The sequence below is a fragment of the Bombus bifarius genome, unplaced genomic scaffold, assembly GCF_011952205.1.
Source record: "Bombus bifarius isolate JDL3187 unplaced genomic scaffold, Bbif_JDL3187 scf7180000008240, whole genome shotgun sequence".
Taxonomy (NCBI): Eukaryota; Metazoa; Arthropoda; class Insecta; order Hymenoptera; family Apidae; genus Bombus; species Bombus bifarius.
Window position 1 is genome coordinate 788,388 of NW_022884534.1, and position 15,412 is coordinate 803,799.

General features: G+C 34.4%; 1 protein-coding gene across 3 annotated transcripts in view; it reads left to right on the forward strand.

The window, feature by feature from the left end:
• LOC117211722 (multiple C2 and transmembrane domain-containing protein) overlaps positions 1-15,412 on the forward strand; it is a 37,759-nt gene extending 22,347 nt beyond the window's left edge. Inside the window, exons 1-10 of one of the 3 annotated variants that reach the window (XM_033455919.1) lie at positions 5,579-5,963; positions 6,099-6,667; positions 7,689-7,837; positions 8,446-8,851; positions 9,157-9,299; positions 9,376-9,735; positions 10,048-10,177; positions 10,927-11,091; positions 11,862-12,187; positions 12,363-15,412. In XM_033455919.1, coding sequence (XP_033311810.1) covers positions 5,720-5,963; positions 6,099-6,667; positions 7,689-7,837; positions 8,446-8,851; positions 9,157-9,299; positions 9,376-9,735; positions 10,048-10,177; positions 10,927-11,091; positions 11,862-12,187; positions 12,363-12,474 — 2,604 coding nt within the window. In that variant the 5' untranslated portion in view covers positions 5,579-5,719 and the 3' untranslated portion in view covers positions 12,475-15,412. Of the gene's footprint in view, positions 1-5,578; positions 5,964-6,098; positions 6,668-7,688; positions 7,838-8,445; positions 8,852-9,156; positions 9,300-9,375; positions 9,736-10,047; positions 10,178-10,926; positions 11,092-11,861; positions 12,188-12,362 lie in introns of those variants that run through there. The other 2 variants (XM_033455917.1, XM_033455918.1) reach the window with 2 other exon arrangements.

Sequence of the window (15,412 nt, forward strand, 5' to 3'; positions counted from 1 at the left end):
TTCCCAGCATTTCCAGCATTTCATAACATTTCATATGCTAGTCAACCTAATAACATCATTGATCCTCATTATGTTAAAATCGATTAAAATAGGTCGAGGAACCGATAATGAAGTACCTGAATGGAAAATTAGGGCTCGTTGGTCCAGTTTCATGTTTATTACTGTATCAAAGGAATATTCGATTCTTACTCGATGGACGCTTCGAACGATTCACCCTGGCAAGCATTAAACATTGTACAATGAACAATTCGACGTTCCTGTGGATAGATACGTTCTACGCAGTGGAATATCGGTAAACGATAAGTCCATCGACTATGAACTTCGACAAGCTGCAATTGGAACGCAGACAGTGAACACGAACTGTCGAAGTGTTTGCCATGGAAAGATCTATCAACAAATTGCTCGTTTCGTTGTTGATTCTATAGAAGAATGAATAGAAGGTACGATATAGCTTTCCGTTGAAATAAATTGATACTATAAGATTATTTTTAATAAACAGATTGTGGATGTTCATGTATTTATAAAAAGTTGGCAGCTTAGTATCATTGTGTTTATGATAATGTTTAGTGAGTAAAATAAATCTGTGCTTAGGTTCTATTTCTTTAAATGTGCTCACAAAAATTTCAATTTAATCTACTATTTAATATAAGTCTTTATAACTGTACTATCTTAAATAGTACTATAGTAAGTATATACTTAGTAACTACTATTAATAAAACTGCTGTAATAATAAATAAATCTAAATTTAAATTTTATTAATATCACGGTTATTAGGCATAAAAAATTGTATTAGTAAATTGTCTCTTTAATCTTCTTTCTTGAATAAAAATACATTTAATACATTATGTGATAAGCAGGTGATAAGATTCATCAGTATTACACAGTTAGTTCCCAGAACACTCATTAGGTTTTCAAAGATATGGAAGATATTGATGCCTTCAGAATTTCTTCTATTGCAAAATAGGTCTGTCGTTTAATTACTATTTTCAGATTCTGACTCTGGTATTTGATATCCTTTACCTTAGAATATATTAGTATACATTATGTACTTGTGAGATTATAAGACATAAATCATAAATATATATCATATTTTATATGATTAGGCATTGCAATCTTCAGCGATACTGTAAAAGACATGTATTTCTTGATATGTTTCTGCTTCAGCAATACAACAATTTCTCCATATGCGCAAGAAAATGAGCCTGATCTAACCATTGTAACCGATGGTTATAGTCTCACACTAGATTATTTCGAGTGTCGAAATTGATCGAAATCGATCTGCAATATCATTAAGTAGAAGAAAGAAGTAGATTTCGTAAGTTCTGAATTAATGGAAATCTGTCTAAAGGATTAGAAAATCATGAAACGTTAGGAAAAGGTAATTTCGTCGCTGAAATCGATTCGGTAAAAAGAATGTATGAATTATTTATGATAAATTCATTTGATTTACATTTGAGTTATTACTTTTTGTATAATTGTAAATGGAATCGATAGAAAAGATGATCAATATCGATGAAAATTGGAATTAAAATTCGGGAATATAATTTGAAATATGATTTGCAAATACAATTGGTCTTCCTGTATAACATTGACTTATCGGTAAGATAGTCGACAAAATATTCATACAAACGTTTGCTAACGTTTATTGTCGTCGGGTGTGAATTAATGGAGTTATCTTATGTAATGTGTTATAGGTATCAATGGAACATGACGCATGCATTTAAAAAGCAATTACATGAATGTGGTTAAGTAACGCTGACTGGTATAAATTTCTACAATTTTAAGAATCAGAACATTTCTATTTTAATTACATGCACATCTTTATTATAAATATAATTATAAATATAATTGTTATATTTACATGCATACAAAAGGTTTTCTAAAATGGTAATTATATTAAAAATACAAACTAGGAAGGCGACAATATACGTTTTTATTTTAATACTTTGCTAGACGTGAGTACATAAATGCTACGACGAAGTTCGAGTATAAAGCGCTCACAATATTACAATAACCATTCACGAACTGTTTCAGTAGTTAACAGGTTTCACGTGGTCTCAAAAGAGTCCATTATCGGTAGGTTATAAAGTACACACGTATTCAACCTTCTGACACCAGTCGTCATTTATCATCTATATAGATAAACAAATGTTACTTAATCTCTAATCCTGACGTACCTTGCATGCAAAATTACGCAGTCTACGCAGAATGTATGAAATTCTGTATCAAAAGATATAGGATGTTAATCAGAAACTAAAAGAAAGTAGCAACGTATCTTGACCACTTGCCTATAACAATGTGATGCTATACTCTGTAAATCCTAAAAATATAAAAAAAGTATACAGAAAAAATATACAGAGAAAAATGAAGAAATTAAGAAATCTTTGTCAGAATAAGCGTTTCCTCTGGGTACCTCTCTATTTTCAACACTTTATGCACTTTCACTTTCACGGTTTTGAGTTTAAGGATCTCATTGGTTTAAAGGTTATACCTTTTTAAAGTTTGATATCTTTGGCGTATTGTATGGCTTACTTTAATCTGATAACCATTTAAACGTCAAATTTTATCATTTACTTGAACGTATACCGTGCTCAAAGTAACGGAATATCGCTTTATTATGAATGTATGAATCGTTTTGTCAAATACACTTTTCCATAAGTGGTCTTAGGCAGCTTGAAAATTATGTACTCTAAACAGTACTACTCGTAAATACTTTTCAGTCTGCACGAATAAATACTGTTCAATATCTAGTTCCGCTCGTAGTATCAACAAAGTTCTTATCAGATAAGTACATAGGTTTCGACTAGAAAATTGGGTTCTTAGAGGCGAAATTCACATCTTCGTTAAAGGTCAAAAGAGAGTAGAAATGTTTTATTTATTTGTCTACGCCAATGTGATGCGAGTCGACCTATACTATATTAAAGTTATGTATACGTGATATCGCAATGTTTACCTCCCGTGTCGGGAATGGAGAGGGAAAGAGAGGTTCGGTTGTCGAGTTAAGCTGTATCGCGAAGCAGTCACCATCGTCATTCGAGCATGTCAGGTTCTTGTGGTTTTGCTGCCGTCGTAAATTCTGTTTTAAAGTTTTGTTTCTAAACCAACCCGTTGTATCTAAAAAAGTTCGATCATTAACAAAGTGAACAAAGCAAAATAATAAAAAGATCTATTAAAAATACGTACAGATAAAAAATTGTCGATTATTTCAAGAGAGCCATTCCGCGGGAAACCAGAACGATCCTCCTGCTAAAAATAACGTCCCTTTCGTTCGCGTAACTCTTTTGTCTTCGCTGCACATTGTTAACGTATGCATACATAAGTACATATTTACTTGCACAATTTTTCAAGCATTGCGAGACACACTGCACGATCGTAACTAACGAGCGTGTGCACAAAGTGAATGAAAACGCAGAATGGGAATCATCCAGGAGGCGGTTAAATCTCGAAATGGTATGAAATACGGTGTGCGACACTACTTTGTTGACTGACCGCTAAGTGGTGTCAGTTATTAAAACAGCGTAAAATGAGCGATATACGTGTGAACCAGTAACACGAACATATTTGCCAAATCGGTTCACTCTACAAAACAAAAAGTAGAGTAAATTATTCGAAAAATGTCGATAAATGGATTCAGTAACTTTGGCTTGTCAATACTTTATATGTAAAAATATGTAAAAAAGTGACGAAATCTTCGTCTATTTTTCATGAAAAAGTCTGTCTTACATAATAATAAAAAAAACATCTTGTACAACCAGAATTCTCTTCGACAAAGGTACTTCTAAGAAACAGTGCGGATAACAATGGTTAGTTAAACAAGACAATATAATATAACTAGCAAGTGGAATCACGACTTCGAGCCACGTGCACACGTGACTGCAAACATTTCCGATGACTCAGTGAGCCTGTAAGAATACTAATAATTTGCATTCGAGCAGTTCGTTTGCCGTAGTATTGTCCGAGGAATATTTTTCGGTTCTATTCTCTATGGCAATTAAGGTTACGAGAGAAAATCTTTAACTTTGGTTAGTTCAATCTGAACACTAATTCCACGCTTCAGATCGTTATATTGGTCACGCGATCTGTACGGAATCAGTTAACCTGTATTGGCTGGATCGATTTCAGTGAAATGAAGTATTATTTCGAAACGCTACTGTGATTTTGTCTGTGTTCTTAAAGTCTTGGTATTAATACGTTTGTGGAGATTTAATGAAACTGTGCGAGACAATTTAATGGATTTTCTACGATTGCTTTTGTGATTGGCCTTCTTATATTTTAGTTGGTTCCGAAACTAATTATTTTATACTTGAAAGGTTTTATCAAAAGTGGTTTTGATTGTGACGTGTGAAGATAATCTTTTTTTTTGTATAAAAAGTGTTAGCGTTAGAAATATATATATATAGTGAAAAATTATTGTGACGTATCGCAATATTTATATTATGTAAAAGGAAACGAAAGAAGAAGTTTATATTCTGATTCAAATGCGATCTTTCAATGTCGTTAAAAAATGACAGATGCGGGCAGTTCTGCTTCGAGATTTACAAGGAAGACTTGTTAGCATCGTTACCATTGTTATCGCACGAAGATTCGTCGATGTACAAACGTGTGGCGTAACAAAGTCGAAGATACATTACTGCAGTTAATTTTAACAATAGGAGGATAACAATGCCATAGGAGCGGAACTAAAATAGTCAACGAAATGTTCATGGACATCGTCGGATAAGATTTTGAAAATTCAAATTCCGATTTACCTTGCATTATTATTCGTTATTGCTACTTTACATTTTATTTTATTTTAATTTTTATTTTAAAAATTCTTTTTATTCCAATTGCAATTTTTAAAATTACACGTACAGAATCTTCGTCAACTTTTCTAAATTTACAAAAGAATAATATTTAATTAAAATATTTAAGAAAAATATTTAATTATTAAAGAAATCTTTTTATATTATATTTTTTATATTCATAGTTCAAGATAAAAATTAAAAATACGAAAACATATTTATATATAGAAGAGGTACAAGTTTATAAGAAGAGATTAACAGGATAAAAAATAAATTTTACAATTCTATCAACTGTAACCAACGATGATCGACGTAACTATCCTATCGACCGTGGAGAAGGAAAGAAATTGTCGGCGTCACGTCAGGTGGTGTCAATTAGGCGCGTATTCGCACGCGAAGACCGGAAAAAAGCGTTTATTGGTCACATAATGTGTATATTCAAAATATTGCAAGGCAAGCGTTTCCACTCGAAGCACCTAAAAAATACCATTGCCTAGTATTTTCAGTTCATAACGAATCATCATCCTACGTGACAGCTTTACAAAATGAAGAAGAACGTAGAACCCATGAAATCTAAAACAGATTCGAAAGAAACAACCAACGAAAATAATCAAGATACGCGTCCGAGAGACTCGGCGGAGAGTCAAATATCAGACGCCGAGTCCAAACCGGAAATGTCTGACCAAGAACCAACAGTGGTGGCACCACGGAGCGGAAGTAGCTTTTTAAAGCGCGATAAGGTGAGTGACATCCCTCTAAAACAATTATCGATCGATTCAAAAAATTCTTCTACGAAAACTCCCTTAAAGTTCCTGAAAATAATCTCGAACGAAGAAACTCATGAAAATAAATGGAAAAAATTTTGGGTTCATCATCGAGACAAGTTTCGACACAAGTCCGAGGAAGATTTCACAACGAGGAATCGAACTTTTGAAGAGATGACGGCGGAAGTGGACGCGGTATTCCGAAAGGCGATTCGAAGCATGCGATTCGATAGATCCGATACCGATCGTCGATATATTAACATTGACGAGAGTTCTCCGGAGAAAAATGCTGGCCAAGACGATCACAAAAACACTGAAAGCATTTCAGAGTTACCGCAAGCCGTCGAAGCGCCACCTCGAAGGTTAAGATTGAGTACCGGCCGTATAAAAGACCGCAAGTTCATGGACGTTTTGGCAGGTGAGCAAGGTACCTTTAAGAAAAAATCCGAGAAAAATGATCCCACTGTCATAATTTTTGGCGTGAACGAAGAAAAACAGAAAGAAAATACATTTAAAGCTAATGGTGAAATATCTGATATTAATTTCCTCGTAGGAATCAGTGACGAGGAGAAATATGTTCGATTGGAGAATAAGATTAGATCGGATCGTTCGACTAGAAGGTGGAGTTCGTTGGAAAATTTAGCGAGAAAGGCGGAAAACGTTGGAGAAGATTCTTCTACAAATAGGATAGAGGGTTTGTCGATCGAAAGACCAGTTCGAAGCAAAGAGAAGAGAACGATCGGATCTTTGAGATCTTCGTTGGGGAGGAAGATGGGCTCTGTGGAGAGGATCTTGGAGGATCAGATAGAGAAAATATGGGAGGAGAAGGTGGAGAAGCATCCGTGGCTGCTGCCTATAGAAAGTTGGATTGTTGAACGTTGCAGGCCCTCTGGAACGTATTCTATCCTTCACGACAGGAAAAATAGCGGTTTGAAGATGGAGGAGGGGAGGTTGAGCGAGAAAGAGCAGAGTTTTGACTTCAAATTTACTGCGCCTGAAAAGAAGGACGAGGAGGGAAGAATAGAAATGAAATTGGAACATTTAAAGAGACCGGAGAGATCGGCATTCGAGACTGCAAATTTGATTTCAAGGTTGAGGAAGTCTTCTTCTGAACAGTCGAAGGTAGAGGAGCAAGAGGTTTTGGACGCGAAGGACGTGAAGCATCATGATCTGTTCGATAAACTCAAGGGCAATGTTAGAGAGAAAATGGAAGATATTCATAGGGTAGACTGGAGTATTTTTTTTTTTAATTAATTTTACTGGAGAAATTTGTTTATATATATATATATAATTGACTATTAACAGTTGGGAAAAGATGATACAGGATATATTGATGAACATTTTATTTTTCTAGGGAACCAGTAGTTATGATTATAATTTAATTTGTAGAACACTATGAAAGATTAGTTTTCTTTTTATAGAAGTTGTTAAGAATTGAAATCAGATGATAGAGGATATTCAGAGAATCTGTTGTTTTGTAGATTCCTGATGCAGTTCACAATCAGAACATACATGATTTGTCTTTGAAAAAAAACTTAATTGCGGTAACAAGTTCAAGTTCTATTTTTACTTATGTTATCTAACATCCCGCAATACACTAAATGTACATAAGATGAAGTCAAAACTGAATTCATGTCGAGAGATAGCATTTATCGATGCTAGTGAATGATTCACATTTGTCGACTTGATGACAGAGGTAAAGCTAATGCTGCAGTTACATTTAAAATCACTTAATCTGAGCCCCTATCTCTTTTTCATATCTTATGTTTCAATTACCGTGGTAAGCTCTGTATAGACTTCTCAAAACAATTTGTTCACTATTTTTGAGAAACAAATATTAAAGTTGAACATATAGAATCGTAGATAAACCTTGACTGGTTCCCTGTATATAATATACATATATACATAGAATCGTGCCCATCGAACAAGCAGTTGAAAAACTAATATCGCGGCTGATATTTTGTTCAACATTTTTTCCGATACACATGTTCTAACCAGAATCTTCTAAAATTATTATTGTCCACAGTGAAACGATATTTTTCTTTTCCCTATTTTGTTTCCTTTTATTTTACTTTATTCTTGCTATATTTTCCTCCATCAGATAGAAAATTCAATTTCGCATGGCGTATTTTTATGTCTGCAGTATTTCCAAAGGACCAATCGATTGGCGGACGTAAATAGACGGTTAAAGTCACAGATATGGAGCTCCGTGGTAACGATTGTTCTTGTGGAGGCGAAGAATTTATTACCGATGGATATAGACGGTCTTTCGGATCCCTATGTCAAATTTCGGTATGAATACCCTTATTCTTTTCACCTTTGTCCCCAATACTGTCATTGTATCGAAATTAATTTATTTTTATTGTTGATACTATCCTTGTACTTCGCTTCCTTCACTGTGAAATACTTGTAAGATTAAGAAGTATCGATGTCAACGAAATAAGTTATATAAAGTATCTAATTTATATTTCAGTTGTGCTTCTTGTCACTCGTTGTTTAAATTATGCGGTATGATGCGATATAAATTGTAATCATTGTAAAAGTCTTGCTATCTTAAAAGGAAGATAATTATGTCGCTTAGAAAAACCACACCGATCAACTCTATCAATTGAAAAATGGAAGGATTTGATAATATAGTAGAATTAGAAATATTACTCTTTTAAGTGTTAAATTGTTCACACGATCCTGTGATAAACAATCCTGTAGGAACAAATCATTTATTTTTTGAGAATCCAGAATTTGGATACTAATCATAACAAACTGGAAAATTTAGAATTAGAATTTAGAAACCAAATAATTACTAAATACATTAATTTGATCACCCATCAAGTATTATCCTTACTTATTGGTAAAATTAATATTCAATGGCAATTATAATCATTTTCTTCTGCATATTTCAGTCTCGGAACAGAAAAGTACAAGTCAAAAGTAGTGCACAAGACCCTGAATCCCGTTTGGTTGGAGCAGTTCGATCTCCACCTTTACGAAGATCCTTATTTAGGTCAAGAATTGGAGGTCACGGTGTGGGATCGGGATAAAAGCCATCAGGATGACCTAATGGGAAAAACGGTAATCGATCTGACGACGCTTGAACGTGAGACGACCCATCGACTCTGGCGGGATCTCGAGGACGGCTCTGGCAGCATATTTTTACTGTTAACTATTAGTGGTACCACCGCTAGCGAAACGATCAGCGATTTAGCCGCACACGAAGACACACCTCGTGAACGTGAGCAATTATACCAAAGATATGCTCTGGTGAACTCGTTGCAGAGGGTACGAGACGTTGGTCATTTAACAGTGAAGGTACCTATCTTTAAAAAATGGAGGAGAAGGAGAAAACTTAAGTTTAAAAATAATAGGAAAATGTTTAATTAGAAAATTAAAACATAGCAGAAGAATATAGCTTTTTAGGACTAGTTAAAAAAGGTTTAACTTTTTTTCCAAGCTCATCTTTATAATCTTATTAAATATAATTATCAACTGCACAGAAATGTACAATATGTATTTAAAATTTTTGAAAGTATAAATTTAGGATTCGTATCTCTTGTTTATTACTTTCGATTTGTAGAATTCATAAAATGTATATTTATGATTCGTTCGTTATATAGGTATTCAGAGCACAAGGTCTCGCGGCAGCTGACTTGGGTGGCAAGAGCGATCCTTTTTGCGTCTTAGAATTGGTAAACGCAAGATTGCAAACCCAGACGGAATATAAAACGCTGGCTCCAAGTTGGCAGAAAATATTCACTTTGTAAGCCATCGTGACTATATAACGAATTTCAGAAGAGAATATAAAAAATATAATCTTTTTTATTTGTTTCTCATAGTAACGTGAAAGATATCAATTCGGTGTTAGAGGTGACAGTGTACGACGAGGACAGGGACCATAAAGTAGAGTTTCTCGGCAAAGTCGCCATACCTCTTCTAAGGATAAGGAACGGTGAGAAACGATGGTACGCGTTAAAGGACAAAAAACTGAGGGGTCGTGCCAAAGGAAATTCTCCGCAAATTCTTTTGGAGCTGAACGTGGTGTGGAACGTTGTCAGGGCATGTGTTCGAACGTTAAATCCCAAGGAGAAGAAGTACATGGAACCGGAGATAAAGTTCAAAAGACAAGTGTTTTTACGTAACGTTCTCAGGCTGAAGGCAATCATCGTTATCGTGATTGATATTGGAAAATACGTGCAGTACGTGTACTACTTTGATTCTATTTTCAATCTATTTTAGAAATAGTCATGACATTAGTTACGTAAATCACATCGTATGTTTCGTTTATAAATTAAATACTGTTTGTCATTCGTCAAAACGATGATTAATAATTACTACGTTTCCTAGAATGCTATATTATTCATTTATTCATTAACTTTTTACGTTAACGTAGAGAGATATTTTATATATTAATCTACGTATATGTTATGTTTTAATCCTATTCGAAGATATTATGAAATTATTCAATGAATAATGGTGAAATCTTTTTCTGTGTTTTATTGTATCCTTAGGAGCTGTTGGGAATGGGAAAATAAAATGAGAAGCATCATCGCACTGGTCATCTTTATTTTGGGCTGTTACTACTTTGAACCTTACATGTTTCCTGGAGTAGCACTCCTTATTCTGTTAAAGTATTATCTGGTATGTAAACAAACTAATCAGATCCTTTTACATTTTATCTTGTCAAAGCATTTTTCTAAGTCACTTATCACCATCTCTATAAATTATTGACACTCGTACACTTACCTTATGTATTTGCTAATTCGTTAAACTGGATTGCTAGCCTTTAAGTACCTGCAAAAATCTAACATTCTACCGAATACTATTAAAACTTTTATTTAGTAATATTATCTGCAATATTTAATGCTGTAGATTAGAAAATGTCCCACTGACCAAGGTAATCTTATACATTGACTAAATTTCCTATTCTTGTTACTGCTACTTAGTAGAAATTACTATCTTCCTTCTTGAGCTAAATGAAATTAAAGTTAAAAAGCTATGTGACTAGCATGGATATACAGTTTGGTTGTCCTATGTTTTAAATCTTTACATTTTTAAATACCTTTAGAAAATTAGATATAGTAGTATTCTAGTATTTAGTACAAAATTGTTCAACAATGATATTTCAAGATTTATGCCTGTAAATTTTCAAAATTTTCCATAGAAATGGCTTACATAGTTTAGAGCAATTTTTACCATATTTCTTCCATTTACTATCTAATATATTGATCACTATTGTTATATCTTCTCAATGCTGGAGCTTGCTTATAAATAATAGACGCCAATAACCAATCAACCTTAAACACATGTAAGATAACACGTATGTAAATCATCTGCTTGACGACCTTTACCTGCATTGCTGCATGTCCACGTCCTTTGCTACCTGCCAGCTTTATGGAGATGGAAGCGGATTCAATCAATGGATTTCCGGACAGGTTGCAGTAATAACCGGTACACCCTTATCGCATCAGTCGAGTTCCCACTTCCACGACGAGGGTGACGAAGGTCCTGCCACTCCTGGGGACGACGACGACGACGATGACGATAAGGACAAAGTAAGTATTTTCAGCAATTGTTATTTAAGTTGTTCCCGATATTTAATTTTGTAAAACTTTATATATTCATTGAAAATTAGAAAATAATTACATTTTTAATAGAATTTCATATGATTCTTCTATTTATTCTACAGCCAAAAGGTATTAGAAAAAGAAATTTGTATAATTTTATATAAATTTGAGTCATATGTTTCTGTACAAAATTGAGAAGCTGGATAACCGTTTGTTTTTAACACTGCTGCATAATAGCAAATTATTGCTCTTATAATGTCACAACTCATTATCAATTGAAATTACATTTCCTGTTTCGTAATACACCAGTTAAACAACTGTCATTTGTTTAATGATTGATGGTATTCTTCTGGAATAATAAAAGTTTATAATAGGTTCTTAGTTGCCAGTAGCTAAAGGCTCCTTTCAATGAATATTACATTTGGACGTATATCACGAACGCGATAGGCAAGTATTTTGGTCTGGCGCTTTCCTCGATCCAACCTTCGACCTATTCAAACGACGAATTGATGTGTGCCAATATTGGTCAAATCGACTTCATCGAGTTAAAGATTGACCTTGATTATACGTCCTAACATACAGAAAACATTTTATTATTATTACTAATTACTATTGGTATTACTATTATGTTAAATAAAATTTTTAATAAAAAATTATGACCAAAATTAATTTATTTCTTCAACATATTTTCTTATTTTTAGTAAATCTTCTTTTATCAGATTTTCTCTAAAATGGATTATTCTGGTTCTTCCTTTCAGGAAGAGAAAAAAAGTCTAAAGGAACGCTTGCAAGCAATTCAGGAGGTGACTCAGACTGTTCAGAACTCGATCGGTTATATAGCCAGCCTCTGTGAAAGAGTGAAGAATCTCTTCAATTTCACTGTTCCTTATTTGAGTTATTTAGCCATGATTTTGGCGATCCTCGGTGTTGCTGTCCTGTATTTCATCCCTCTGAGATACCTTATCCTAGTATGGGGCGTCAATAAATTCTCCAGGAAAATTGTCCGGCCTCACTCGGTTCCAAACAACGAGCTCCTAGACCTCATAACTAGAGTGCCCGATGACGAGGAGCTCCTTAATTACAGGTCCGTTTAGAATTACTCTATAACCTCCGAAGATTTCTATCTTTATTATTTATAAGTAATAATAAAATTTAAACATAAACATTTATTATATTTGTACTATGCTACTGTACTACATCATACATATAATGCTATAACTATTAATTAACAATACATTAAATCAAATTATCTTTTTCAGAGAGTTGAAACCGTTACCAACTGCCGACTGTGAGAAGAGCAGTACATCGGGCAGTCCAGGTGCATCGAATTTAACGCGGAGGGAACAGAGGAAAAGGCATAAGGCCGCGTAGCAGCATGCCCCGCGGCCGGAAGTCGCGGGTCTACGATCACCGAGCATCCTGAGGACGGTCCTGCTGCGCCGTAAGATGCGCCAGCGAAAGGGATCAGCGGAGAATCCGGATGTGATCGACATAGACTGAGAAACGTTTTGTTTCCACTCGTAGTTGTCTAGCTAGGGGGGGATTTTCATCATTCTAGTTTCCAGTCTAATCTGGTCACGTTAAGAACACCTCGCGTGGTATATCTTCGAAGTCTGAACTGTTTTATTCTCAGTGAGGGTAGTTTTACATCATATTATGAAGAGAAATAGGAAATAGATAAGATATAGTTAGAGGATGAAAGAGATCAACCACCAGATGGTCGAGTTCACTGTAAGAAAAAAGAGAAAAGAACATTGTAATCGCAATATTCAGAAGGATATCCGCATTTTTATAGCATAAGATATTCAAAGTTTCAACTGTATTCGGTAATTAAATACGTATATCCGTAATATAAAGTCGCTAGATACGTTTAACGAACACGCTGGAAACATTTGTCAATGTTTACCAGGCGATATTTCTCACGACGAAATCTCCGGGACATACCACGCAAAATTGTTATTAGATACTGTTTCGATTCGATAGTTGGAACGAGTCGACGCAGAAATTCATCGAGAATTTCGTAAAAAGAAGCAAATTATATCTTTTCATTTATGTAGTATTTGTGGAATGTGAACGTGCGGCACATTAGTAGTTGTATCGAACAACTCGGCTATAATGGTGTTGGTGAGTCTGTGTGAATGATCGTCGACAAGGAAGTCAAAATGAAAGATGCAATTTCCCAATAACGCTCTCATGAAATTAACGACAGTAAAATATTGAATTTTATTCTGAATATATAATATCTATTTCCTTGAAAATTAAAAAATTCCATAAATTCGAATGAAACGAGTTTAATAAACATGACGTCAAGAAAGGAAACAAGTTACGATAAATTATCGTTTGACTTTCCTGTGTGAGAAAAAACGAAGGAAAACACGGATAGACAAACGTTTTTGAAAGTATATATATCTCGTTTGGACGGAAGAGCCGCGTTTCAAATGTATCAAAACTCAACGAAGAATGTGCGTTCGATAGCGGTATATTAGCTAACAATATCGACGGAGAAGAGATACCATAGTCATTTAAAGAAGAAAAAACGAGAAAAATACGCGAGAATAATTCCCACTAACGGGCTATCCTCGTCGATCCGTTTCGTCCATCGGTGTCGTAGATATAGCTGCTACAGAATCGTTACCAATGACAGAGAGAGAGAGAGAGAGAGATATTAACAAGTTTAAAAGAAAAAAAGAGGAAAAAATATAAAAAAAAAGAAAGGAACAAAAAAAGACAAATATAGTTGTTCTACGGCGGTCTTATTTAGCCGACAAAATTCGCTCGACGAGTTGTTTCTTCCATTTCAAGAACGACGAATAGAATCAGTTATTCAACATTCACACGTCTAAACTTTATTCTATATACTATATTATTGTAAAAGAAGAAAGTAATAACAGTTCGATCGGTATATGTAGCCTGTTCTTATTCGAGTCTTCGTGCTACCTCGTGCTGTAATTATCGCGTTATAGTCTTACGATTGTAATTTTACTATTCAACGATCGCCGAGGAGCTATTCGTCGTTCGTGAAATCAGTTTATTATTTAGTCTTTTACCGTTGAGACCTCTCGAAGTGTCCTAATGTTATTTTCTTTAAATAGTATTTAATATTATCGAATTCTTCGTTCCAACGCACACTGTCGCGCGTTCATTCGCCTCCTCGAGCATGAATACAATAAAATTAACGTATGCTATAACGAGCATCTTTGCGTGTGGAAAATTGTAAAAAGTGACAGAGTTTCTCTTTACGGTTGAATGATAGAATTTTATTACAACTGTTCACGTTATAGCCAGGAACATATCGCAGTTTAAATAAAAGGAAAATATTCAATTTCTAATAGAATCGTGCTGGGTAATGGCATTATGCGATTTCTTTGTACAAATCATGGTAATTAACGAAGAAACCGTGGAAAATATTAGTCGTGCGTGAAGATGTTCGGAAGAAACCGGAAAAAAGCATAGAAAGGGGCAGAAAGTTTCTCCGACCAGTTGTATTACTATTTTTATAACAATAATAGTTATCGCTGTCCTCGTGACAATAGTTTGTAGCTCTTGCGATTAAATAACGTTCCAGCCAGACCTCGTAACTTTCTTCATTGTGAATATTACGCTGCGTTCTTTTTATACCGGTTTTTCTCTCATTGTGTAATCATCATCATAATATTGTCTCTGTAAAAAGGAAAAACCACGTTACTTCCGTTATTTATGTTCCATTTCCGGATAGTTACGAGCTCGCGTTGTCGCAAAAGCAATAATAGCCGAATAAAGATATTAATATTACAATTTTAAAAGTTGTACATCAAGTGTTATATGAAAAATATGGTAAAATTATGCGATGACTAGCATGCGACTAGTAAAAGATTCATAAAATAATTATAAACGAAGTTTTGTATTTTCGAGTACGTTTTAAGCAATTTATTATAGAGTAAAATTTGGCTAATTAGCGATCTGTCAAATGAATGTGGGTAAATCCGCCATGGCAAACATGCTTGAGGAGGGAGGCAAAACGCGTTGAATTAATTATTCCTAACCGCGATTTTACGGTTCGTGCCAGCCGATGAGAAAGCTGAAAGGGGAAGAAGAGATATCGCTGATCCATTTTTTCGCTTTTCTAACTCGGAACATCGCGGCATCGCCATTTTTTCCCAAGTCTTTCGTTATCATTTTTCTCGCTGTTTCTTGTATTCGCATGATCGTGAGGTTCATGATGTCAGTAAAACGACAAGTGTTGTAAAAGAAAATTGTATCCTTCGAATACATTTTCACTCATATTTGACCCTTTGAAGCGTTATAAATATTTTTTATATTTCATTCGAAA